The sequence below is a fragment of the Myotis myotis genome, unplaced genomic scaffold (assembly GCF_014108235.1).
Source record: "Myotis myotis isolate mMyoMyo1 unplaced genomic scaffold, mMyoMyo1.p scaffold_m19_p_4, whole genome shotgun sequence".
Lineage (NCBI taxonomy): Eukaryota > Metazoa > Chordata > Mammalia > Chiroptera > Vespertilionidae > Myotis > Myotis myotis.
This window is the reverse complement of record NW_023416346.1, coordinates 37,290,615-37,318,027: the sequence shown is the minus strand read 5'-3', so window position 1 is coordinate 37,318,027 and position 27,413 is coordinate 37,290,615. Positions and strand designations below refer to the sequence as shown.

Below are 27,413 nucleotides of genomic sequence, written 5' to 3'. Positions count from 1 at the left end.
TGACTCGTGCTTGGTTGCAACAGCAGCAGCAGCAGCAGCAGCAGCAGCAGCAACAACAACAGTAGCAGCAGCAGCAGCAGCAGCAGCAGCAGCAGCAGCAGCAGCAGCATCTCTGTTCTCCTATTCCACACCTCGGCCCGAGCAAAAGTCCACCAGGCCATGGACGCAGTGGCTGTGTATCATGGCAAAATCAGCCGGGAGACAGGAGAGAAGCTCCTGCTTGCCACCGGTCTGGACGGCAGCTATTTACTGAGGGATAGCGAGAGTGTCCCAGGGGCGTACTGCCTGTGTGTTCTGTGAGTACATCGTGGGGTGGCTGGGCCCAGGACTTGCAGAAGATGGGCACAGGCAGTGGGTATGAGTGGCGGGGGCAGGCATTGTGATTTCTCAGGTCCAGCGCAGGGCCATGGTGGACCATGCTGTGTATTTCACTCCCTGGGCCTCCTGATCTCCATAAAAGGCATCCGCAGGACCTTTTGGTTCAATTGCAGAAAACTCCTTTTTGAGTGGGGAAACACAGTCAGGAATTTACCTTTGTTCAGAGAAAGACCCAGGATCCCGACTTACCACTTCCCCTTTGTCCTCTAGTAGAGGCCAGCAAGGTAGAGGCCTGGGATGATGGAACAGCCAGATTTAGGGCCACCAGCTCCTGAGAGAAAGAAAGGCTTCTCCCCAGCTTTCTTTAAATGGTTTTGGAGGTATCATCCCAAAAGAAGACCATCAACTTCAGGAAGAGGAAGCAGACTAAGAATCTAAATCCATTACTTTGAGAATGCAATGTCAGTTTCAGTAGACTGCTGAAATGGAGATTGTGAGTAAAACTGCCTCTCTGGATCTGCTTATTCAGCTTCCTTTAGAAGAGCTGTGTCTGGGGCCGGACCCCTTCTTGATAAAAGCTAGTACAGACAAAAGTTGTAAAAGACTTGGAGGGAAAACACCCTTGTTATGAATCAGCTTTGCCCTTCACCTAGGCACATTTAACGTCCCATTTTGAATCAGATGCAACTTCGTCTTTTCTCCAAGGCTCCAGAGTCATGCGGATCTGAGACCTAATCCTGTGCTAGTCCAATGTAGGTTTGTGACTTTAGCAAGTTAACCCTCAGTCCCTCATTTTTCTTATCTATAAAATGGGTATAATATTACTACCTACCTGATAGAATTGTGAGGGTTAAATGCCATAATACAAGTAAAAAAAATTGAGCACTGGACCTGAGACACAGTAAATATTCTGTAAATGTAAGCTATTATTACTATTATATATTTTCTTTTCGTCAGTTTCTTTCAGTACCCATGGGGCATTTTTAAGGAAGTACGTAGCTCAATTACTTTTTTTGTCAGCAGGATAAAAACACTCATATGAAAACACTGGCTCTGCAAAGTAGGTTCTAGATAGAAACAACATGAGGGAAAATGCTTGGTAGTAATTTCGGTACTTAATGATACACTGCAAGATTTTAAAATAGCTCCTGGGCCAATGAAGAAGGATTATACCGAGGCTGGTGATAGAGGATTTTCATTGTTTGTTTGTTTATTTATTTAATGATCAAGCCATGTTTACGGCAACTGTCAGGCCATGCTAAATGCATTTATTATAAAGGCTTCAAAGGAAATATGTGGAAGCTATTCAATCTCTTGGGCTCATATCTTTATGTTTTGCTTATATTATTTTTCCCAAGCGGAAACTGGGGAAAGTCAATGAGAGCCAAGTAGCATTCTTAGGCTCCGTTCTTCTCAAAAGAAGATGGAAAAGTGAGTGGACCAGCCCAGCCGTTGTAGCTCAGTGGTTGAGCATTGACCTTTGAAACAGGAGGTCATGGTTCGATTCCCAGTTGGGACACATGCCCAGGTTGTGGGCTCTGTCCCCAGTGTGGGGCGTGAAGGAGGTAGCCGGTCAATGATTCTCTCTTATCATTGATGTTCCCATCTCTCTCTCCTTCTTCCTTCCTCTCTGAAATCAAATAAGTGCTCTCTCCTGTCTCTGTTACACTATCTATTTTTCTTCAAGGAGCTTTAAACTACCTGACATTTGCTTGTTTACTTATTTATTGCTGGGCTCTCCTGCTAAAATGTAAACTTCCATGAGGGTAGGGACAGTGTTTCATACACCAGGAACATAATCTGGCACATAAAAGGCATTATGAGGCACATGATAGCTACACAATATATATTTTTGAATTAATGAATGAACCATCAAAGCAAATACTGTTTCTTACTACAAAGAGCTTTGGACCGATATCAGGAGGCCAGTGTGTGGAACTCTGGGGAAGTCACTCAACTTCTCTGGGTTCTGGTTTCCATATTTGTAAAACAGAAATAGTAATGTTTTCCCTGCCTTCTGCATAAGATTGCTGTTTATAAAATAGGCAAGAGATGAGGACAACTTTAGCATTTTGCCCATGTAGACCAGGATCACATAAGAAATTAATTTAGGCAGGTGGGAACTTCTCAAACATTTAAGTTTTCATCCAAAGGGAATCTTGCATAAATACAGTTTATTTCTTTTAATTTTTAAAATATCTATTTTTAAAATTTATCTTTATTATTGAAAGTACTAGAGGCCCAGTGCATAAATTCGTACACCAGTGGGGTCCCTCGGTCTGGCCTGCAGGATCGGGCCAAAACTGGCTTTCCGACATTCCCTGAGGGGTCCTGGATTGTGAGAGGGCAAAGGCCAGGCCGAGGGACCCCACCGGTGCAGGATCGGGGCCAGGGAGGGACTCGGGAGGTTGGCCAGCTGGGAAGGGACTGTGGGAGGGCTCCAACATTGACCCACTCCATCCTGTTCCAGCCCCACCCCAGGCCTTCACTGCACTATTGTCCGTGTCCATGGATTATGCATATGTGCATATAAGTTCTTTGGTTAACCTATCCCCCCACCCTAATTTCTCCCCCTCACCTTCCCTCTGAGATTTGTCAGTGTGTTTCATGCTTCCATGTCTCTGGATCTATTTTGTTCATCAGTTTATTTTGTTCATTAGATTCTACATATAAGTGAGATCATGTGATACTTGTCTTTTCAGCTTTTATGACTCTGACTTTCCATGCAAATCTCCTTATGCAGTCGCAGAAAATAGTAGGCAAATTGTGAGTCTCCCTATAGCATCTTTTGATGGGCACACTGGGCTCTCCAAGTCTTAGAGGTGACTGCCAGACTGTGCTTCGCAGGGAAGACACTAGGATATATTGCTTTTTATGAAAGTTTCTCAACTTTTTTGAGTCGGGAGTCCCTTTTGATAAATATAACCCTTTCTTCCCCCCTAATTTTAATACAATGCTGTAATAACAAAATCACATTTCATTTTTAAATAAACCATGCACTCATTTTAAACCAGAACATGTATGCTTATGATGTGCAGTAGAAATAACCATGTAAATGGTGTCATATACACATGAACAATAAGGTATAAGTAACAAACATTCAGTGATTATCGGGTTTGCTCAGAATAGTTACTCATTCTATCTTCTGTTTACTCCTATTATTCAACAAGGTTTGGTTGAGTTTCAGTTTCTGTATTTTTAATGTAGGAATACAACATTGCATTTGCCTTCAAACTGTAAACTATACTTTAAAGCTATGCTTGTTCCTTTCCCCAATTCTTAACCCTCAGTCATGGCCTTCAGATAGTCCTTTTCTCCTGTTCAGTTTTGGAAAATTGAATCTCATAAAGTACTAGAGAAGTTTTCTATTTATAGGACTGCTCACCTACATTTAAAGTGAGAAATTGTTCTTTAACTATTTTCAATAAATAAATCTATATTTTTTGTACAGTAAGTCTATTAAAAATAGTTCTTAATATCTATTCATATTATAGAAAATTTGAAAAATGTAGATAATGGGAATGAGGGAGAAACCATCTATAGTTTTATAACCTAAAGACAATTATTATTGAAAATTAAGTTGATTTTCTTCTAAATTTTAATTTTAAAATTTAAAATTTCTTTGTAAACACACATGTGCTCTTACAATAATTGTATTCTGATGAGTTTTCTGCTTAACATGAAAAAAAAACCCATTTACGATGGCCGGTTTTCTCAGTGGTTCGTCGTCCTGCAGATATTTCCCAGCCCATGTCAGGGTGTAAGCAGGAGGCAACCAATCAATGTGCCTCTCTCGCTCTCCCTCCGCCCTCCCTTCCAGTCTGTGTAAAATAATCAATGGAAAAAATATCCTCAGGTGAGGATTTAAAAAAGTCTCACAAAACACCCATTCATATGTAATGTTCTTACAAATGATTTTTAAAAATCATTATATTTTAAAAATATATTTTTATTGATTTCAGAGAAAGGAAGGGAGAGGGAGAGAGAGATAGAAACATCAATAATGTGAGAGAATCATTGATTGGCTGCCTCCTGCACACCCACTACTGAGAATCGAGCCCGCAATCCAGGCATATGCCCTGACTGGAAATTGAACTGTGATCTCCTGGTTCATAGGTTAACACTCAACCACTGAGCCACGCCAGTTGGGCTCAAACATTATTCTTAATGGCTGCATGATAGTCCAGCCAGTGACTGCACTATATTGTCCTTAACCAGTAATCTACTTTTAGACATTAGAATAATTCCATTTTTTACTATTATAAATTCCATTATGATTACTATTTCAGTCCAGAAAGTTTTCTTTGTATTTGTGATTACTTCTTTAGAATACATTTTAAAGATGTGCAACTTCTAAGTCAGAAACATAAACAGCTTGGGATTTTTGATGTATACATGATCAGCGAATATTTTTTCCTAAGTGATTCTTCCAATTCATATATTTGTTCACCAGTAATGCATGGGAGTGTCCATTTCACCACACCCTCCCTAGAAGTGAGAAATCCTATTTAAAAAAATTCTTGAAATTTGGTGTCTGACTCTTTATTTCATATTTCTTTGATTAGTGATTGAGTCTGTTTTATAACTGGAAAGCTGCTATAGTTCTTCGTTCATGAATTAGCTCTTTATGTACTTTACAAACCATTGACCATTTGGAACTTACTATTTTTCTTAACACATTATGGATTTTTATATCTTTTTTCAGTTTCGTGTTTGCCATTAGTTTTCTTTGACACACAGAAAAATTAACATTTTTAGTAGTCAAATCTGTCACTCATTTTCTTTGTGTTTGATTTCTTTCTATGCTTCCCAGCTTAGACAGTTCTTTCTCCTCCAGAAATGTCATAAAAACTTCATTCAATTTTTCTTTTAAATTTGTGGTTTGGTTAATTTATATTTAACACTTTAATTCCATTTAGAATTTTATTTTAATGTGGAGAAAGGATCTAATTTTTTTTTGAAATAGCTAACAATGGTTGCATAAAATTTATAAATAGAACTTTCATTCCCCATTGATTAGCCTCCTTTACCATATATTAAATTCTTACATATAACAATAATTGTTTTGCAACTATCTATTTGGCTCAATTCATCTATTTATTCTTATATTACCAGCACTATAGCATTGTGGGGGTGCGAAAATAAATTTTCTTTCTATCCTTGTAAGTTCTTCTGCTCTGACTAATAATCAAATTAACATGAGACAGATTAACAGAACAAAATGACCAAATTTATTACATATATACATATGGGCTTCAATAAGAACATGAAACCTTAGGACATATTGGGCAGTTGAAGCTTACATGCCCTTCTGGACCAAGGAGATGGAGGCAGGGGTTATGGACTTCAAGGCAAAGTAAGCAGTTCACAGGTAGATGAGAAAGAGCAAATACATGGTAAACAATTTCTTGTTGGGCCACCCAGAAATAATATGACAGAAGGGAATCTAACAAACAGACTTGCTTTGATCCTCCCTATCTGCCACACTTAATTCATATGTGCTAAAGTGAATATGCTAAGGTTTCATTCCTGAAGCAGTTTTTTTTTTTTTTCCTATCTGAATTCCCTCCCTTAGGGAGATAAGGGGGAGGAAAAAAACACAAAACTTCTTGAGTTTGTTAGGTTTTAGTTCTAGCTTGAAACAACCTGCATGGCAGTATGGCACTCTCTGGGGAGACTCATTTTGGACCCCTACAGTAACATAACGTTTTAATACATTAAAAAAGTATTTGCTCTTCTTGCCCTGGCCAGTGTGCTCAGTGGTTAGAGTGTGGGTCTCATACCAAAAGGGCCTCAGGTTTGATTCCTGGTCAAGAGCCTGTACCTGGGTTGCAGGTTCAATCCCCAGCCCCTATCAGGGCACATGCGGGAGGCAATTGATCGATGTGTCTCTCTTGCATTGATATTTCTCTCTCTCTTCCTCTCTCTCTTTCTTTTGCTCTCTCTCCCCCTTACCCTCTCTCTAAAAATCAATGGAAAAAAATATCCTCAGGTGAGGATTAACAACAATAAAAAATAATTATTTGCTATTCTGATCTGTTGGTTATTCAAAATTATTATAGAATAATTTTGTTAAATTAAAAAAAATCCCACTGGGATTACACTAATAAATAAAGGAGGAACTGTCAACATTAAGGAATTTAGTCTTCCCACTCCCAAACCTGACATGTCTCTCCATTTATTAATTTTTTTATTTACATCCATTAATAAAGGTTTGTAGTTTTTTTCCTGTAGGTCTTGCACATTTTTAAGTTTATTTCCGTTATAATGTGTATAAATGTGTGTCGATTCTTTCGTTTCTATTGTAAATAGAATCTTTTTCCACTATATTTTCTGTTGCACAGGAAAGCTATTGACTTTATGTGTTTTTCTTATATTCACCCAGTATACAAAATGCTCTTATTAATGCTAATAGTTTTAATTTTATTTTATTATTTTTTGTTTTCAAGATGTAACATGTTTCTTTTCACTAAGATACATTTGAGCTCTCACTTTTCCTTCCTTCTCATCCTCAAGGTGGATAATAATTGGGAAAGTCCCAGCTATTCCATGGGATAGTTTGATGGTGATAGGAGAAAAAACTAATTTAAAATATTTAAAACAGTTAGTTTGAAGAAATAGTATTTCCATAATTAGCATACTTCTTTACATATGTGACTTTGTTTGCTACTTATCTAATAGAATATTTGAAAGAAGTGCTATTATATTCTTTAGCTTCAAGGACACATAATGAAGTCATTTGACATATATATCTTGAGATAAAAGGATAATTATCTTTTTGTCCTTTAAGATTTAAAGGATGACTGGGAATAAAATGCCTATCAAACAATTTCACTGGAGAAATTTCACTGTAAGGAGCAGTGACAAAATAAAATTGCACCTTATCAGTTGTAACAGAGAGGAACAGTGTCGCATAGAACTCGAAAGAATAAGAAATTATAACTTAACTTATAGTTTTAAAAAAATATATATTTTTATTGATTTCAGAGAGGAAAAGAGAGGGAGAGAGATAGAAATATCAGTGATAACAGAGAATCATTGATCGACTGCCTTCTGCACGCTCCACACTGGGGATCAGGCCCACAACCCGTGCCCTGACCAGAAATCGAATTGTGACCGCCTGGTTCATAGGTTGACACTCAACCACCCTGGTTGGGCTTACAGTGTTTACATACAATTGGATATGTGCTTTGGTGTCACCACCATAATTATTTTGGTTTAATTGAGTATAATCCATTATTGGCAGAGCAAGCCAGAAGGCCAGCCCAGGATGAAATTTGAAACATATAAACCACCAAATGGACAATTTACAGGCCAGTAAATCAAGTGCTGACTCGGGTTGACAATATAAAATTGAAGTGGCAATATTAGTCTGAAGTTGTCATTTAGCTTAAGGAAAGGGGATGTCTTTTGGGCTCTTCCCTCCTGGTTTCAGCCCTTCGGCCTGATTTTGAATTCACCTTAAAACCAATTTAATTCATTCCCTCTGATATAAGAGAGAGCCCAGATTTTCAGCCAGGTTCTCTGGGTATGCATCCCAACTCTGGCCTTTAAGTAGCTGTTTTACCTTGGGCAAGTTAATTAAAGTTACTGTGCCTCAGGTTCCTTATTTGTGAAAAGAGGGATGGTACTTACCTCACAGGGTTGTTTATGAGGATTATTGCATGAGTTAATATTGGTAAAGCTAACATGCAGTAGATATTTGTTATAAATAAAAATTCTATATATAATTGCAATACAAAGTTAGACCATTATAGGAGTACATAAATAAAATGTTATGTGGCAGTTCAGGAGAAGAGATTATATTTATTGTCATGACTCATCAAAACTGGGGTTACACGGTTTTACCATCAGACTTGAAGCTGAATGACTTTGGAGAGTTCTGAAAATTCAAATTCACTCTTATAGAATGAATATTGGGCCATAAGAAAGTCAGAAACTTCTTGGATCAGACTATAGTCTCAATAATAATGGCTTCGTATAGGATACCATTCCTCTGTATATATAAGTTCTGAAATATTTGTTAAAAATCAGTCACATTTTAATTGTGCCTTGAACTTTGCACATTGCATTAGTTTGTATAGACACAGGCAGCATGGATATTATCTAGCTTTATTTGCAGTGTCATGAAGAAATCATATATAGGTAACCTTTTTCTTTTGTGTAGTTCTTGAAGTGGTATAAAGAAGGAATTGATGTGGTTTTATCTGTTCTAAACCAAGATCTGTCCCCGACACTGCTGACCCCTTGAGAAAATAAGAAATAAGTCAGGTTGCTTTCTTCTTGTCCATTTCTAACCAGACATGTTTTTAAGGGTTGGGGACCATTTTTGGGGGGGGAGTGGGGGAAGGGCGGGAAAGGCAAATTTAAATATCAGCAGGGACTGAATCAGCATATCCTTTGTAATCATTAAAATGCAAAATATTAGTTAAGAAAATAAATGGAAACAACTAAAAACTCTACTGTTTTCCACCAATTATTCATTTTCTAGATTTTTTTTCTTGATAAAATTAAAATTCCAAGCTTATTAACATGCCTGACAAAAGGTTTGATGGGAGAAAAAAGTTAAGATTGAACTACATTCTTGGTTTGCTTGTATTAATGGAAGGAGTCACAGGAAAGGTGATCCTAAAAGGGATGTAACTGTTTTTGTTTTTTTTTTAATATATATTTTTATTGATTTCAGAGAGGAAGGGAGAGGGAGAGAGAGATAGAAACACCAATGATGAGAGAGAATTATTGATCGGCTGCCTCTTGCACCTCCCCCCCCCCCCCCCCCCGCTGGGGATCGAGCCCACAACCCAGGCATGTGCCTTGACTGGGAATTGAAACGTGACCTCCTGGTTCATAGATCACCACTCAACCACTGAGTCACACTGGCAGGGTGGGATGTAACAGTTTTTAAAAGCGAATGATATTTTTATGATTTGTGATTTGCATAGGCTAGACTTGTAAAGCTCCAAATGGTAATTATACTTCTCTTTCTTTCTTTTTTTCTTTGTTTCTTTCCATGGAAATCTTTAGTAAAAGGCGAACAATTTATGCAAGCTGAAGAGAAACAAGAGTATGCTTATTTTTCTTTAAAAAAAGTTGAGTCACTTATGTAACTTTATAGGGAAAATTAACATGCAAGGATATGTTTATATTAGTTTAAATTTACTTCTAGTTTATATACATACAGGAAAAGACAGTTTTGAACAGTTGTAATCAGTGTCCACTTTTTTTCACATACTATCATTTTGTATCAACATAGTCCATATGCTTACAATTTTTTGAAAAATATAGGACTCTAATACCTTTGAATTTTGGTATAATTTTGAACCATTCTTTCTATTGCCATTTCCTTATTTTGAAGAACATTTCTTATTTAGTGATACTTAGGCTAATTCCATTTTTTCACTATTAAAATAAAACTATTATGAAAATCTTTGTCAAATTGCTTTTGTCTTTGATTTCCTGAAGTGTATGAAGATGAGCAAGGTCATTACATAAAAAATACACACACTTTGATAGCTCTTGTTATAATTTGCCTATTTATTTTCTAGAGGAGTGATTTTTCAGTGTACAGGGAGAGAGTATGTGTAGTTTGAAAAAAAACATATTCAATATTTTAGCTGAATTTTATATTACAAAGTTATTGCTCATAATAAAAGGTACAGAAAACAAAACTATGAAATCTGATTGGGGAAGAGGGAGTAAATGCTTCAGAAACACTGCTCAATGAACTGAAACAATTGAAAAAAACTTCAACTTATATTTAAATAAAGTTTCATTCTTAATGCATAGACTGAGTGACTCTTGGGGGAAATGACACAGAAGTTCCTGAGTGAGTTAAAGGAGCCAACTTGACTTTGGGAAAATTGCCATCAATATTCCCAATGAGGTGTGGGTATTCCCTTTGCATGTTAGTCACTTTATGGTTCTTAGGGAAATCTTGTTAAAATGCAGATTCTGATTCAGCAGTTCTGGGGTAGGTCCTGAGATTCAGCATTTCTAACAAAATCCCAGGTAATGTCGATAATGTTACCCTGAGAATGTAACTTGAATTGCCCTGTTTAGATCTCTTCTATCCTTGACATATGACGGTGAGAGCTGACTATAGGGGATCCCTCCTTGGTCAGTTATTTCAGCGACTTGAAAGGGGAAGAGATGAACTGCTGGCTTATCTGAGGGGTGAAAGAATTTTGCTCATTCAGAAATTTGAGGGGTTGGGAATAGGCAATTGTTAGTATTAGATGGGTTAATCACCAGAAGTTTTATGTGTCACCGACACAGGCTTGTTCAGAGACTGAAGGAGGGAAGAACTTTTGAAGTGGTACTCAGGTTCCTGCTGCTTAACTGAAAGTGAGATAAGATCAGATTCGTTAGGAAACAATTTTCAAAACAGACTCATTTATTTTGACTAGATGAGGCTGAGTGATAGTAAGGAAATAGATTCATTGTATTTTTTAGAGACCCACTGTTTTAGAAAGTGGAAAACCAGTTACTTAGAATTTTGCTTTCATTATTGCTGAGATTTTAAATAGTACCTTTCCACGTCACCTTTAATGGTACCAAATTATTGCCATTAATCGCTTCCCAGGGGGAAAATAGATTTAAGGGTCTATTTCCCTGCTTCTATCTCCATTTTGTGTGACTTTAAGAAAATCATTTCAAGCTTTACATTTGAGTTCCCATGGTGAAAAATGGAAATCAAAGCTCTTGCCTTGTTCCCTGTAGAGTGCTTACTGAAATCAATGGACTTTGAGGTAGATTTCAATTGCTTAAAAAAACAAAGGACTTTAACAATGTAATATTTAATATTTATTTGGCATATTATACATATGCATATATTAACCTACTTTATATATGATCTAAATATTCTGATAAACCTTCATAACAAAAATGAAACATTTCCTATAATCGCACCAGCAATTAAATTGATCTTTTTTTTTTGTTTTTTTTTTTTTTTTGTTTTACAAATTGAATGAACCTGATTAGAGTATTTGAGTGTTTTTTGTTCTTAAGGTAATCATTGCTGATGGACATTGATTAAATATATAGTAATTTAATCCACATATTTAAAGACTTAGTTCTAAAGGGGGTTAATGGTAAATTAGGTCAGTTACTCAAGGATGACCCTCTGTTTCGAATGCTTTAGAATCATCTGTTCTTTTAAGTTTATTTATTTATTTTTTTAAAAATATATTTTATTGATTTTTTACAGAGAGGAAGGGAGAGGGATAGAGAGTTAGAAACATCGATGAGAGAGAAACATCGACCAGCCGCCTCCTGCACACCTCCTACTGGGGATGTGCCCGCAACTGAGGTACGTGCCCTTGACCGGAATCGAACCTGGGACCCTTCAGTCCGCAGGCCAACGCTCTATCCACTGAGCCAAACCGGTTTGGCTCTTCTTTTAAGTTTAAACACATTTATTTTTATCTGAATTCAGCATGTATTCTGACCAATATTGACCCAAATTTGTAGTTAAGAATAATAATTAGAAATATCTTTAATCAAACTCTGTTGATCCAGATTCACATTCATAATTTGAAAATATTCAGCATAAAGTTTACTTTACTTTTATAAGAAGTAAAAATTTATTAGGCAAATTAAGTAGCATTATTATATGCACTAAAATGTAATAAATAATCTATATCTATTATCGTGTGGGGGTCAAGAGCTGGGACTCTAGAGTTAAATAGGCCTGATTCAAATCGCTCTTTGTTGCTCTATCTCTAGTGTGGCTTTGGTTACTTAACTTCTCAAAGTCTCAGTTTTCTCATCTACAAAATGAATTTCATAACAGAAAGCTCATAAGATAGTTTTGTGGTCCAAAAGAGATAATGCATGTACTATGGACTAAATCGTGTTCCTGTCAAATGCACATGTTGAAGCCCAAACTCCCAATGTGACTATATTAGATAGGGACTTTAGGAGGTAATTAAAGTTAAATGAGGTCATAAGGGTGGGGCCCTGATCCAAGAGGATGGGTGGTCTTATAAAAAGAAGAGAACTCTTCTCCATGCATGCACACAAAGAAGAAGTCATGTGAGCACATGGCAAGAAGGTGGCTGCCTACAAACCAAGAGGAACCTTAGAATGAAAACTATGTTGCTAGCACCTTGATCTTGGATTTTCAGCTTCCAGACTTTGAGAAAATAAATTTCTTGTGTTTAAGCCATTTTGCTCTGGCAGCCTAAGCAGACTAATACAGATTTTGGTACCAAGAAATACAGTGCTGCTGTAACAAATACCTAAAAATGTGGAAATGGCTTTGTAACTGCACAATTGGTAGAGGCTAGAGGAGTTTGGAGGTGCATGCTAAGCGAAGCCTACATTGCTGAGAACACAATGTTGGTAGAACTATAAATGTGAAAGTTCTTGGTGAGGTCTCAGATGGAAATAAGGAACATGTTATTGAAAACTGGAGGAAAGAATGTATATCCTTGTAATAAATGGAAAGAATTTAGCTGAACTGTGTTCTGGTGTTTTGTGGAAGGTGGAACTTGCAAATTGGATCTTTTGCAGGAGAAATTTCTAAGTGAAGTTGTTGAAGTGCCTTGGATCCTCCTGACTGCTTATAGTAAAATGCAAAGGGAGAGAGATGAATTCAAGAAAGCATTGATAAGCGAAAAGAAGTCAGAACTTAAAGATTTGGCAAATTCTTAGCTTACCCACATGACAAAAAATGAGGAAACTTCTTCTGGAGAGAACACCAAGGGTGTGGCCAGATAATCACTCCTTAAGGAGATTACCCATGATGTTAACTAGCCATTTCAGCAGAAGCCAGGAATAGAGTTTGGAGCCAAGTCTCAGAGACACTGGTCAATTTGGGCCAAAGGGAATAGGACAGGAGAACAGAACAATTTGGCTGCAAACATGCTTTATCTTTCAAGAAAAGGAAAGAATGGCCTTGAAGATGATTCAGAGATCATCAATGATACCACTCCCACCATAGACCCAGAGTGCACAGGCCCAGAAGGGCAAGTCTGCTTCTACCTAGGTTTCAAAGTGGAATTAGAACCCAACATTGCTGAGTGGGCCAGGCTACCCCCAGAGCTGTGGGGGTGACAGTGACACACAGTGTGCCTGGAGGGCAGAGTATCAACCCAAAGAAGATTATTCTCAAGCATTAATATCTAATGGAATTGGCATTATGAGGTTTTGGACTTATTTAGGACCTGTCACCCTTTTTTTCCTTCCCATTTCTCCCTTTTGAAATAGGGATATCTGCCCTATGCCCATCCCATCATTGTATTTTGGAAGCAAACAACTTATCTGGTTCCACAGGTTCATAGCTGGGGAGGAATTTTGCCTCAAGATGACTTATACTCAGAGTCTCACCTATATTTGATTAGATGATATTTAGATAAGACTTTGGACTTTAGGCTTTAGAGTTGATGCTTGAATGATTTAAGACTTTGGGAGCTATTGTGATGGAATGAATGTATTTTGCATATGAGAAGGACGTGACTTTGGGGGCATCAGTGGTAGAATGCCCCCCACAAATTCATACGTTGAAACCTGACCCCCAATGTGGATGTATTTGGAGATAGGTATTTAGAATGTATTTAAGGTTAAATGAGGTCATAATGGTGAGGCCCTAATCCAATAAGATTGGTTGCCTTAAAAGAAGAAAAAGAAAAAGGGAGATCATTCATTCTCTCCATGCATGCATAAAAAGAAGAGGTCATGTGAGCACACAGCAAGAAGGTGTCTGATTATAAGCCAAGAGAAGAGGCCTCAGAAAGAAACTTATGTTGCTGGTACCTTGATCTTGGACTTCCAGCCTCCAGAACTGTGAGAAAATAAATTTCTTTTGTTTAAGCCACCCAGTCTATGGTATTTTGCTATGGCAGCCTGAGCAAACTAATACAGCATATAAAACTCTTGGTATGTGGTAGAAATCAAATATATAGATATACAGTCTGCATACACACTGAGTAATGAGGGAGAATATTTATTCCATCTGAAAGGACAAGCTGCTTTCAAGTAGTACTTTAGCAGGACTCCGTTTTAATTCAAATTGCTGTTACCTCTATTTTATAATATACAGGGGATCCCCCAAAAATGTATACACACACTTTGAATAATTACAAAGGCAGTGTTTATTAAAATATATTTAATTTTTAAAATTGAGCTATAAGCTTTTAAAGTGTGTAAACATTTTTTAGGACACACTGTATTATAAAGTGACATAGTAATAGTAATCTAGGAATAATCTAGGAATATAGTATTACATTTATTATACTTACAATTAATATTATTGTTCCTATTATTTTATGTGGGCCTGGTAGTACCTTATCCCAGTGAAATGTTTTCACTTTAATGCTCGATATGTACTGAAAAATAATAAGGCTATACTTAGTTAAATCTATCTAATAATTCATTATTTTTACCAGTTGCAACACAGGTCTCTAGTTTGTTCTATCCAAACTTTCAACTAGACAAATCTTAGGAGTGTGAGCTCCTACATTTTTTAAAAAAGGAAAAGATAAAGAATGGTTACTGGAAACTGTGATCTGCTGTATATAATATGCAAGCCAGTTAGATTCCCCAGGTTTTTGTTCCTATGAATTCATGGTTCCATATGTGTGTGTCCCAGTATATGTGACATTTATATGTAATAGTAAAGCTCAAATTGAGAGCATCCACTTGTTCTTTTAGAATTTTTCAGTAATGGAGTTTATTCTTTCACAGGTATCAAGGTTACATTTATACATACCGAGTATCCCAGACAGACACAGGTTCTTGGAGTGCTGAGGTATATATCTTTTATTATTTTTACTTCTGTGGGTATCAGGGAGGTGTTTGAATTTAGGCTGGTTTTATAAAAGAGCTGTCAAATCCTACATTCCCCAAATATTCATCAGATTCAAATCACTAAAGCGGGAATCCAAAAGTGTTCATGGATCATTAACAAGCTTTTAGAGAATTTTGGTCCCAGTTCTGTTTAACCACCATTGTATGGAGTGGTCTTACCTTGGGGAAAAGAATAAAAAATGTTGAGGACTTGTGTCAAACTTTTGTCAATTATTGTGACACAATAATTAAATGTGTACAATAAAATGTGTAAAATAATTAAATCAGCAATCATTTAGTGAATGGTACTAATATGAGTGTTGCTGCTGTGGTGGATTATTTTCTCAAAGCTTATAATACCCATGGGGAGATACAACATGAATTAAATAGCAATCTGAGAGCCTGGACTTTGCTGTCAGATGGCTCTGGGCTCCAAGTCGGGTTTCCTCTCCTCCCTGATAGGTCTATGACCTTGGTCAGGTTACTTAACTTTTTCTATGAACCAGTTTCTTCATCTGTACAATAAGCCTATAAATAGTCCCTCACTCATAGGGCTCAGTTTATGATTAATAAGATAATGCATATAAAAAAAGTTCTTAACCACAGGACCTAGAACATAGTAAGCCCTCAAATATGAACTCGCCCAAATTGCTAACAAACAATATGATTGTATATAATGAAGTTCTACCTTATTTACTACAGGAGTTCAAAAAAGGGAGGGTTTTCCAAGTATTAGGGTAACCAGCGCTGCTCTAAGTTTGAAGGCAGGACTCCCAACTGAGCCAAGTGGGAAGGACATGGAGAGGTGGAATAGAGATAGAGGGAACATTGCAGTGGTTTTTACGCTATGCTCTGCAAAATCTTAATGTTTCTTTCACCTGGTGTCTTGGGGTTGTCTGTGGGTTGCAGAGGCAGAGAAGGACATAGGCAGCTAGGCTTTTGAGTCTGAAGTTTGTCTTTAATCTGAGCAGTTCTCTTTTATTTTGTTTATCAACTAGAGTTCTGATGGCTTTGAAAACATTTGAAAGTCACTGTATCATAGTAAGAAATACCTGTAGAATGACTCTATTTCCATGTACAAGGGTAATATATCATATATTACCAATGTAGAGGATCCTACAACTGAAACTTTTAACCTCAAATGCTTTCTCTGATATCCGACTCTTTAAAACAGTCTGGTTTTTTTTTTTTTTTTTTTTTTTTTTTTTTTTATGATGAGAGCACTTCGTTGTGAGCTGTTTGAAAACATAAATGCTAATATCAACCTCTATTAATAACTCAATCAATCTATGCATTTAAGAAATTCTAAATCCTAGACTTAAACAAATTAAAACAGCTCCAACGTTTACAAATTCATCAGTAAACCAGAAAGCATAAATTGCAAAGTACAAATGTTTTGAACTACTGAGATGAATCAGGGAACTTTTCAAACACACTGTTGCTTTATATCAGGATAATTAATATTGCAGTACTAATTAAAGGAAACCAGTACCATTTGCAATCAAAATAATTTATACTTGTTTATTTTAAAAATTATCTGCATTGCTGCAGAGATGATTAAGTAAGAAATTAAATTTCATTTATTATGAAGAAAAGTTCTGTATGATATCTACATGCATATTTGTATGTAATTTGACCTGGAATAGTTCTTCTCCCTAGTGAAGTAGCCTTCAGCTGTGGAATGATATTTTTTATGGAAAAGGTCTTAAATGATCAGGGTTTAGCTAACCATGACTTCAAACTTGTTTTCTTTTGTTTCAAGTATAACATTATATGCAGATTGTTACATGCTTGTGATCATGTTAAGGAAGAGAGGACTTATTGAACATAAATAAGTCTCATGCTTTTGTCTGTTTTGACCTTGTTTTTATAAAAATATAGTGATATTGCAATTCTCTGCACCAAGAGAGCAGAACGTTGGCATTTTTTTTTCCAAAGGGAAAAGAGTTTTTAAAAAACTCTTTATATTTATTTTTGAAATGCATATTGCATTTTTTTTCTGTCTGCTAACTTTGCCTTCTCTGTTGTATTTTTGCTAAGGTGAATATTAAACTAGTGTGTATTCCCAGAGCTCATATCACCTGACTGGAAGAAATTTCTCTAGAGCATATTGAAGGCCAGCTATGGTCCAAAACATGTTTCCACAGATAACTAAGAGATGACAATATGGGAAATGTGCAAATTTGAACAATAGCTGAGTTCAGTGACAGGATGGGAGTTGTCAGTGGTACAATTCTTGTGGTAAACGTATTTTCAAAATTTGGGTAAATGACACTGTGTTCAGAACAATGTTTTAGTTTCACACTGCAGGAAAAATCATGGCAGTAGGATTCCATCCTCTGTGCAAAGATTGTGCAAGGAATCTAGGTAAGGCTGAGATTTGTTTCAAAGAGTGAAATAAAATTGAATCCTGGATCCACTGGATTATGAAAGATAAATATTTATGTGAATTTCTAGTTTTATTTATTTATTTATTTATTTATTTATTTATTTATTTATTTATTTATTTATTTTTAAAGCAGGGTTTTTTATTTTATTTATTTATTTTTTAATTCTCATCCGAGGATATTTGTCCATTGATTTTTAGAGAGACTGAAAGGGAGGGGGAGAAACAAACACACACACAGAGAGAAACACATTTATTGGTAGAGGTAGAGGTATGTGCCCTTGACTGGAATCGAACCTGAGACCTTTCAGTCCACAGGCCGAGGTTCTATCCACTGAGCAAAACCCCTAGGGCAGAATCTATCCACTGAGCAAAAGAGGGCTAAAGCAGAATCTCTAGTTTTAGATAGACTTTTAGGTTTTATTATTGCCTAGTGTATTAACTTCTCATGTGACTCAGGCTAAAATTTTGCTAAATTGTTAACTCAGAGAATCCTACATATAGTCACCTATCATTTATGAACATGTGCATTGCCAGAAGTGCCTTATAATAACTGTGCGAACCTCTCCCTGCTGACTTTAGGGCCTTTGGGATTTTCTGGATATTTGATCATCAGTAGATCAGTAAATGCTAAATAATTTTACTTGTTAACCTAAGCAAAGCACTACAAATGAGGTCAGCCATTTGCCAACGAAACATTCATCCCCAATTCAAATTGTTTTAATACATCCAGTGCTGTTATTCCTCTCTGTTAGCGTGAATAATCAAGTGCTAACTGTGTATAAGTCCCCATAAAAAGTTGATAAATGGTTTTACAAGCCACCAGAACAACTAAGATGTGTGGTTTGAAATCTTTCCACACTGGGGGAGTGTATAGTTTCTCTGCTCGTTGGTGACTCTAACTTCACTATAACCTGTTTGGTCTAGCCCTGATCTGAAAGGCAAGCGACTAGGTCCTGGGATATAGAGCCAGTTCTGCCTCTGGTCATCCGTGGGACCTTGGGCAAAATGAATTATCTCTTTGCATTTCCATTTTTTTTTAATCTGTCAAATAAGAATAACCAAATCAGCCAATCTCTGAAGAACCAGTAGGGGCAAGAAGTGGGAAAGTGCTTTGAAAATAAAAAAAGTGCTCTAAGGAAGATATAAGGAGGTATTTTGTGTCTAAAACCTGCCTTTGCAATTTGGAGATTTTATCTTGGAGCCAAAGAACTATTTGGACCCCTGTAAGAATGACCGTGTTATTTTGGATAAAGTAGAGTTCTGGGAAGGTGTTTTTATAGGGGTGGAGCTGAGTGCAAGAGTGGTCTCTACCTACTGATGCTCCTAGCTGTGTGAGCCTGAGTCGACACTAATTCAAAGCTCAAAAGAACTTTCCCAGTGCTTTCACTGAAAAATTACTTACTCCAATGCAGGAAATGACTGAGAGTTACTATGGACAATGTGCTATCTTTGGCTTTTAGTCTAGTTGGCAGAAGTCTATGTGCCAGCCCTCATGTTTTCTCATTAAATGCTAACAAACAGCTCCCACCTCAAAAATCTTCCAGATGGAATAGCTGAAAAATAGCTTTCTAAAAAAACTAGTCATTGTTCAATTGCTTATAGCAATACTATTTTATTTCATGTCCAATGACAGTTTTGAGATGATGCCTAAAGCTTGGCTTATAAGCCTTTGCAGGAAATTGTTATTGATTTCAAGCTGTGTTTTTGCAAGAGAACTGATGTCAGGAAAGGAATACATTTTAATAGTCACTTGCAAATAATGTCTTCAGAAACAAACAAACAAATAAATAATGGTGACCTTATACAGACTTTCATTTTCGTGTCATAGATAAAACTTTGTCACAGTGAAGTGTTGATGGAGAGAGTAATTTGGGGGAGGAAACGGAAATTTCCCAAGGAGGAAAAAATTTAATGTGTGAAGGATGAGGCAGGACATATTGTGAGGTGAGCATATAAGGACTAACTTAGCCATGCATTGTGTGTATCATTACAGTCAATTTTAATTTCCTGTGTAGCATTTTATATTGTGGGATGATGACAGGGAGGATACGTGGTGGTGGTTTTGTTTTGTTTTTGTTTCGTTCTTCAGGCTTTTTATTAATGACCTGTAGGATCTGAGTTTTTTCTGTGTTTAACTGCATCTTCTAAGTTGGTGAATTCATTGTGGGTAATGGCCTGTATACCCTTAGAGGTTCGGGATGTATGATGGGTAGCAGGCAGAAAGGGCAAGGCAATGAGCAAGAGCTTGTACAAACTAATACCACCCCTGGGAGAACTGAAATGACAGCTCATTAGCTCCTCTTGCAGGGAAATTCAGCCAACCAAAGTAAGCTCTTCTGGGATGTTGTTTTTCTCTTCTTCCTTATGTTTTCAAATATTTGAACAAGTTACACAAATGTTACCTCTCTAAGCATCCCTCACACATTTTGTAGGGCTTTTCATATCATTATGAGGTAGTTGAATAATTTTCTTGACCTTTTATTTTCCAGACAGCACCTGGGGTTCATAAAAGATTTTTCCGGAAAATAAAAAATCTCATTTCAGCATTTCAGAAGCCAGATCAAGGTATTGTAATACCTCTGCAGTATCCAGTTGAGAAGTCCTCAGCTAGAAGTACACAAGGTACTACAGGTATGGTTTACTGTTAATTTTTCAAAATTTTATTTTATTATTATTATTTTTAAAAATATATTTTTATTTCAGAGAGGAAGGGAGAGGGAGAAATAGATAGAAACATCAATGATAAGAATCATTGATTGGCTGCCTCCTGTATGCCCCCTACTGGGGATTGAGCCCACAACCCAGGCATGGGTTTTTGACCAGAGTCAAATTAGGGAGCCTTCAGTCCACAGGCTGACACTCTATCCATTGAGTCAAACCGGCCAGTACCAAATTTTTATTTTAATTACAGTTGACACACATTATCATATTAGTTTCAGGTGTATGACATAGCGATGCAACATTTATTAACTTATGAAGTGATCACCACAATAAATCTAATACCCATCTGACATCATACATAGTTATTATGATACTAGAGGCCCAGTGCACAAAATTTGTGCATGGGGGCTGGGGTCCCTCAGTCTGGCCTGTGTCCTCTCGCAATCCGGGACCCCTCAGGGGATGTTGGGCCTAAACCGGCATTCGGACATCCCTCTCACAATCTGGGATGCTGCATGCACCAGTGACCATACTTTTCATACAGGGGAAAGACATCTTACTGTTGTATGGGCAGCTACATTTTTTTGCCCTGATTATAAAAAGTAGTACATAACAGTAGTAGATCCTTCTGAGGCAGTAGTACCATTTTCCCCATCTTATGGATAGAAAAACTGAAGCAGAGAGAAGTTGAGTAATTGGCTTTGTCACACAGTTGTGTCAGAATTAGGGCTGACTACAAAATGTGCAAGCCAGAGTCCATGCATGTCATTGCTGCATCATCCTGTTTTTTAAGTGTTAGAGTAGCCTTGCCAGATTTTGATTTTTAAATCTAAGAGACTGTTCCCAATATATAGGGTAGGGTCCCTAGGCTTGGCTGGCGAGCAGGGCCATCTGCGGGGCAACCGGTGGGCGGGATGATTGGGGGGCCCCTGCTGGCACCTGCCTTGGCTGGTGGCCTGGCGCTGCCTGCTGGCTGGCCCTGCCCCCCTGATCACTACCGCCAGTTGCCTCCCTCTTGGGGGGCAGATGCTCAATGCAGGAGCTGCCCCCAACTGGTTGAGTGTTGGCCCCCTGGTGGTCAGTGTGCATAATAGCGACCAGTTGTTCTGCTGGTTGTTCCGCTGTTCAGTTGATTTGCATATTAGGATTTTATTTTATAGGATTTTTTAAAATATATTTTATTGATTTTTTACAGAGAGGAAGGGAGAGAGATAGAGAGTTAGAAACATCGATGAGAGAGAAACATCAATCAGCTGCCTCCTGCACATTTCCCACTGGGGATGTGCCCCAACCCAGGTACATGCCCTTGACCGGAATCGAACCTGGGACCCTTCAGTCCGCAGGCCGACGCTCTATCCACTGAGCCAAACCGGTTTCGGCTATTTTATAGGATTTTTGACTGTATTCCCTATGCTGTGCTTTACATTCCCACAATCCTATCTAATAAAGAGGGAATATGCTAATTGACACTCATGCCATCTTAAAGATGGTGGCACCCACAGCCAATAAGGAGGGAATACGCTAATTGACTGCCCCACCCTCAAAGATGGTGGCACCCACAGCCAATAGGATGGAATATGCTAATTGACTACCCCACCTTCAAAGATGGTGGCACCCACAGCCAATAAGGAGGGAATATGCTAATTGACTGTCCTGCCCTCAAAGATGTCAGCACCAACAGCCACAAGATGGCGGCGCCCAGTCCCCCAGTCCCCTCAGCCCCCCAGCCACCTAGGGCCAGCCTGAGGCACAGGCAAGCCTCGGATGGCGGCTGCCCAGCCTCCCAGGGCTGCCTGAGGCTCAGGTAACCAGGGCTGGCTGAAGCTTGCACTGCTGATATTGGCAACAGCAGAGGTGTGATGGGGGCGTCGCCTTCCCCTGATCGCCGGGTCACCTCCTACTCCTGAGGGCTCCCAGACTATGACATGGTGCAGGCCGGGCTGAGGGACCCCCTCCAGTGCATGAATTTTCATGCACTGGGCCTCTAGTTCTATCTAATAAGAGAGAAACATGGTAATTAGCGTACGACCGCTACCCTTCCCATTGGCTAATCAGGGCAATATGCAAATTAACTGCCAGCCAAGATGGCGGCTGGCAGCCAGGCAGCTTGAAACTAACATGAGGCTTCCTTGCTTCAGTGATGGAGGGCTCCAACGTTCCCCGCCTGCTGCTGCCGGCCTCTGAGCTGCAACTCTAAGCAACTATGTTACAAATATAGAAGCTAAACAAAACCCCAGAAACCTGCTTTAGTCGCCGGGCTTCAGCGAGCAGGATCGCAACATTGTTTCAAATACAGAAGGTAAACAAAGGCCAGAAACCTGCTTTCAGCAGCAGAGGCCAAAGAGCTGGAGCCAAGCCTCAAAGCTAAAGCTGGCCCAGAATAAAAAAAAAAGAAAGAAAAAAAGGAGCGGTTGGGAGCTTCAGTCACCCGCCAGCCTGAAAACAGTCCTCAGCCCCTCACCCAGACTGGCCAGGCACCCCAGTGGGGACCCCCACCCTGATCCAGGACACCCTTCAGGGCAAACCAGCTGGCCCCCACCCGTGCACCAGGCCTCTATTCTATATAGTAAAAGGGTAATATGCCTCCCAGCACCGGGATCAGCGGAGCTGAGAGGCCTCCCGGCACCGGGATCAGCGTGACAGGGGGCAGCGCCCAAACCCCCTGATCGCCTTGCGGCTCTGTGTGTGACAAGGGGCGGGGCCACAACCTCCCTATCCACCCTGCTCTGTTCGTGACAGGGGAAGGCACCCCAACCCTCTGATCAGCCCTGCTCTGTGCCTGATAGGGGGAGCTCCCCAACCCCCTGATCGCCCTGTGGCTCTGTGTGTGACAGGGTGTGGCGCCCCAACCCCCTGATCGGCCCTGCTCTGTGTGTGACGGGGTAGAGCCATAACCTCCCCATTGGCCCTGCCGTGAGTGTGAGAGTGGCGGCGCCCCACCCCCCTGATCGGCCCTGCTTTGTGGGTGATAGAGGGCGGCACCCCAACCCCCACCCCACGGGCCCTGCTCTGTGTGTGACAGGGTAGAGCCATAACCTCCCCATTGGCCCTGCCCTGAGTCTGACAGTGGCGGCACCCCAACCCCCTGATCGGCCCTGCTCTGTCGGTGATAGAGGGCGACGCCCCAACCCCCTGATCCGCCCTGCTCTGTGTGTGACAGGGGGCGGTGTCCCAACTCCCCTATCGGCCCTACTCTGTGAGTGACAGGGGGGAGCTCCTCAACCCCCTGATCGGCCCTGCTCTGTGTGTGACATGGTACGGAGCCCCAACCTCCCTGATAGACCCTGCTCTGTGTGTGACAGGGGGCAGCGCCCCAACCCCCTGATTGGCCCTGCTCTGTGCGTGACAGGGGGTGGCGCCGCAACCTCCCCATCGACCCTGCCTTGAGTGTGACAGGGGGCGGTGCCCCAACCCCCCAATTGGCCCTACCCTGAGCGTGACTGAGGGTGGCATTGCAACCTCCCGATCCGCCCTGCTCTGTGCATGACAGGGGGCAGTGCCCCAACTCCCCAATCGGCCCTGCTCTGAGCCCGACCAGGGGCTGCACCTAGGGATTGGGCCTGCCCTCTGCCACCCTGGAGCAGGCCTAAGCCAGCAGGTCGTTATCTCCCTAGGGGTCCCAGACTGCGAGAGGGCACAGGCCGGGCTGAGGGACGCCCCCTTTTCCCAGAGTGCACAAAAATTTGTGCACCGGGCCTCTAGTCTATACTAATAAAAGAATAATATGGTAATTAGACTGGATATCTTCCAGACAAAGCCACGGTGGCGGGACCGAGGCAGAGGCAGTTAGGGGTGATCAGGCCTGCAGGGGAGGGCAGTTAGGGGCAATCAGGCTGGCAGGGGAGGGCAGGTAGGGGCAATCAGGCCAGCAGGCAGAGGCAGTTAGGGCCAATCAGGTAGGCAGGCAGGTGAGCGGTTAGGAGCTAGTGGTCCCGGATTGTGAGAGGGATGTCTGACTGCCGGTTTAGGCCTGATTGCTGGTTTAGGCTCTATCCCTGCAGGATCAGGCCTAAACTGGCAGTTAGACATCCCCCAAGGGGTGTCAGATTGGAAAGGGTGCAGGTCAGGCTGAGGGACCCTCCCATGCACGAATTTTGTGCACTGGGCCTCTAGTCTATAATAATAAAAGGGTAATATACTAATTAGACTGGAAGTCATTCCGGATGTCCTTCGTGATGAAGCCAGGGTTGGAGGGAAGCCAGCCTGGGTGCTGGGTGCCTGTGGGCAGCCTGGGGGAAGCCAGCTGGTGTCCCAGGTGCCTGCAGGTGGCCGGAGGGAAGCCAGCCCAGGTCCTGGGTGCAAGAGGGAAGCCGGTGCCAGCAGCCAGGGGAAGAAAGGCCTACCCTTGCATGAATTTTCGTGCATCGGGCCTCTAGTTTATTTTATAAGTGGAAGTTTGTACTTCTTAATCTCCTTCTCTTTTTTTCTCACAGACTCCCACCCTACTGTTAATTTTTGTTGGGGTTTGGAAGCTTGAGATTATGAGCCAACATATTCATAAACATGTAGTTATAGGAAGTTCTATAAGAAAAATGCAATGAGAAAGTAGATGTAGCCAGCAAATCAAGTGAAAGGGGAGGGGACTATTCCCATGCTTTGATTTCAATATGATGTTCTATAAAATTTAATGAAACTAACACAAAATAATATTGAATGTAAACTGTACTTGAAAAATAAAAAGAAATTTTATAGTAAAAATCCCTGCAAAAATATAAAAAATTCTATGAGCCCACAACATTTGATGTCTCATTCCATCTTATTCTCCACATTCTCTTTTGTCAATACATAAGCATCATTTCAGTTCACTAATTCAGACACAAATAATGTGCAAGAGGGGACAACTCAGAGAACACCTGGGTGTCCTTTGCCTTTGCTTAGTAAACTAGATTTTCCCTTCAGGAGGGAAAAGTTGATGGTAGCCTGGCCCACGTGATCCTGATTTCTGAATTTGTGGTGCCTGAATTAATGAAATTTTACTGTGGCAAAGGAAATAAAATTAGTAGACTTCATTATTCCACAGGCACAAATTGTTACATCTCCTGAGCAAAGCTATTTTAGTGCGCGTGTCAGGCTAATGACCAAATACTAGCCAACATCTGCAGCCATCAGATATGTAATTGTTTACTCATCCATTGAAAGGGGTTAATCATTTGTTTGGAGTAAGAAGGTATGCCTGATTGAAACAATAAATATTTATTATAAAAGAAAATGAGTTGTTATATCCCTTTTTCACAGGGACCCGGGCTCAAGCATAAAATGACAATTAGACTCAAGTGGTAAATTAAATTAATGAATAGTTGACTTTTATCATAGACATGGAAATAGAACTCCAATTTAGAAATTGCCTAATTGTTCTTTTCTGCTCAGCATTCCATAATTTATAACTCAGTTTTAAGCATTAGTTCCTTGAGCTATATCATTGGGTTGTACCTCTGTGAGCTTTATACAGTTGGAAATTTTATGATTATAAGTTCGAGTTAACCAGTAATCTTAATAGCTTGCAAGTTTATCTTTCTTGATTTTTGTTATTATTTTTCTTTAGGGAGAAGAGAAGATCCTGATGTCTTCCTGAAAGCACCATGAAGAAAAATAAAAGACCTTCTACTTTATTTTCAATAATTTAAATATATGTTAAGTATTGTAGATAATACCGTTCAGTGAGCTACAAATGCATTTCTAAAACCATTATAGTCCTGTAATGGAAGCATCTAACATGATGTTAAAGCTGAAATGGACTTGACGGATAATGAGGAGCTTTAAAATGAGGATTGGGAAAAAGTAATTCCACTGGTTATTTTCAGTTATTATATTTACGAATGGGAAACGATTTAAAACATGATACTTTATAAAAGATTAATGTTAATTTTTGCCATATATAAATAAAAACAATCCTTGGTTTTTCTCCAAAGCACCATTTCTAGTGAAATATTATTTGATAGTTACTGATTTTTAAATGTCTTCCTTAATTATCTGGCAGACAGCTGGTTCGTGGCCCTCATCTTTGTCATGTGTTGTTCTGCTTTAGGCATTCTGCTCTCCACTAGCTATGGTGTTGTAGGCTCTTTTGGGAGTCATGAAGCTGCCCACTGTGGACTAAAACAAGTGCTTGATAAAGAGTGAAGAATTTCTGTTAAAATCTGAAAGCCACCTTCTTGCCTAGTGTTCAGATATTGGAGAGTAAAACCCACAGACTAAGCTGGAGTTTAAAAATCCCATAATTTAAAATATGCTCTAAATGTTTATTACAGTTGATGCTACAGGAGTGGAGATTATATTGCGAATCTGGTGAAGTGGACTTGACTGCTTTTCACTTACCTCTGTCTGCCCCAATTGTTGCCACTCCAAGTAAAACCTCATTTTGAAGGGGAAGCTTCAGCAGCTGTGGATCCTCAGTGGTGGCTCAAGCAGAGCTCATTTCCGAGCGGCCTCTCTATTAGGTGGCCCTACAGACCATTGGAGAGCTTATGGTTGCGTTAACTTTGAACCTTTCCAAGTGATTGCAACCTAAGTGAGAGCCAAGATTTTACGCAATGATAGGGATTTGTATTTTCTTCTCACATTTTATGTTTCCATGACTCTTCTGATTTGATTACACGTCAAGTTCTCCAGGGCTCAGAGAATTCATTCACTCAATGAACATAATTGGCACTGCGGTAGAGAAGGAAACTTTCACCTGGTCCCTGCACTCAGGCAGCTCACTGTTAGTTGGACAAGAAACAGTAACAATAAAAGACCAAAGTCACAATAAAATGACAAAAAAAAATAACAAGAAAAGGTGATATGTACATGGTAAGTGAGATCACCGATGTGTAGGTACATCTGTCTTTAGAGGCAGAATGAGTCAACACAGATGCTCTGGTCCATGGTTCAGAGGAAAAGGCTAAGTTCCATTGTAAAGTAATAAATTGGAATTCTGGGTTGCACGTGGGTGGTTGTGAGCTTGGTTAATAATCAGTGAACTGCCAAGAGACAGAGCTACTCTCCATGTGCTGGCAAGATCTGATTTCTGAACATTTTCCATGGATGCTATGGAAGTGCAATAATGTATTCTGGGCTGTTAACCATTTCTAGAAGTAAAAGCATCACTTTTAACTTGTAAAGGAATTTAAAAAGCTGACTTTCAAAATAAAATGCATGTGCTTACTTTTTAATTATTTGTAGCTTGGGTTTAATTTTTAATAGGTGTAACTGTTTTACTATAATCTGTTCATTTTGGAATAATCCTAACTATATGAATTATGTTTGCCTGTTTCTTTAT

At 39.5% G+C, this 27,413-nt stretch overlaps 1 protein-coding gene and 1 non-coding gene across 2 annotated transcripts; one reads left to right on the top strand and one right to left on the bottom strand.

Annotated features, from left to right (window-relative positions):
• SH2D1A (SH2 domain containing 1A) lies at positions 1-27,413 on the top strand. The gene is made up of 4 exons (XM_036305864.1): positions 1-296; positions 15,004-15,067; positions 19,984-20,125; positions 25,698-27,413. Exons 1-4 carry the CDS (start codon positions 160-162, stop codon positions 25,736-25,738), a joined length of 384 nt encoding a protein of 127 aa, XP_036161757.1. The 5' UTR covers positions 1-159; the 3' UTR covers positions 25,739-27,413.
• Positions 9,266-9,384, bottom strand: LOC118654948. Its single transcript, XR_004967164.1, has one exon. It is a non-coding gene; the product is annotated as a U5 spliceosomal RNA (small nuclear RNA).

Excerpts from the sequence above, each read along its gene's own strand:
- SH2D1A (XM_036305864.1), top strand. The coding sequence starts at position 160 with ATGGACGCAGTGGCTGTGTATCATGGCAAAATCAGCCGGGAGACAGGA. Across the intron at positions 297-15,003 it reads GCGTACTGCCTGTGTGTTCT|GTATCAAGGTTACATTTATA; the intron begins GTGAGTACATCG and ends ATTCTTTCACAG. Across the intron at positions 20,126-25,697 it reads AAGTACACAAGGTACTACAG|GGAGAAGAGAAGATCCTGAT; the intron begins GTATGGTTTACT and ends ATTTTTCTTTAG.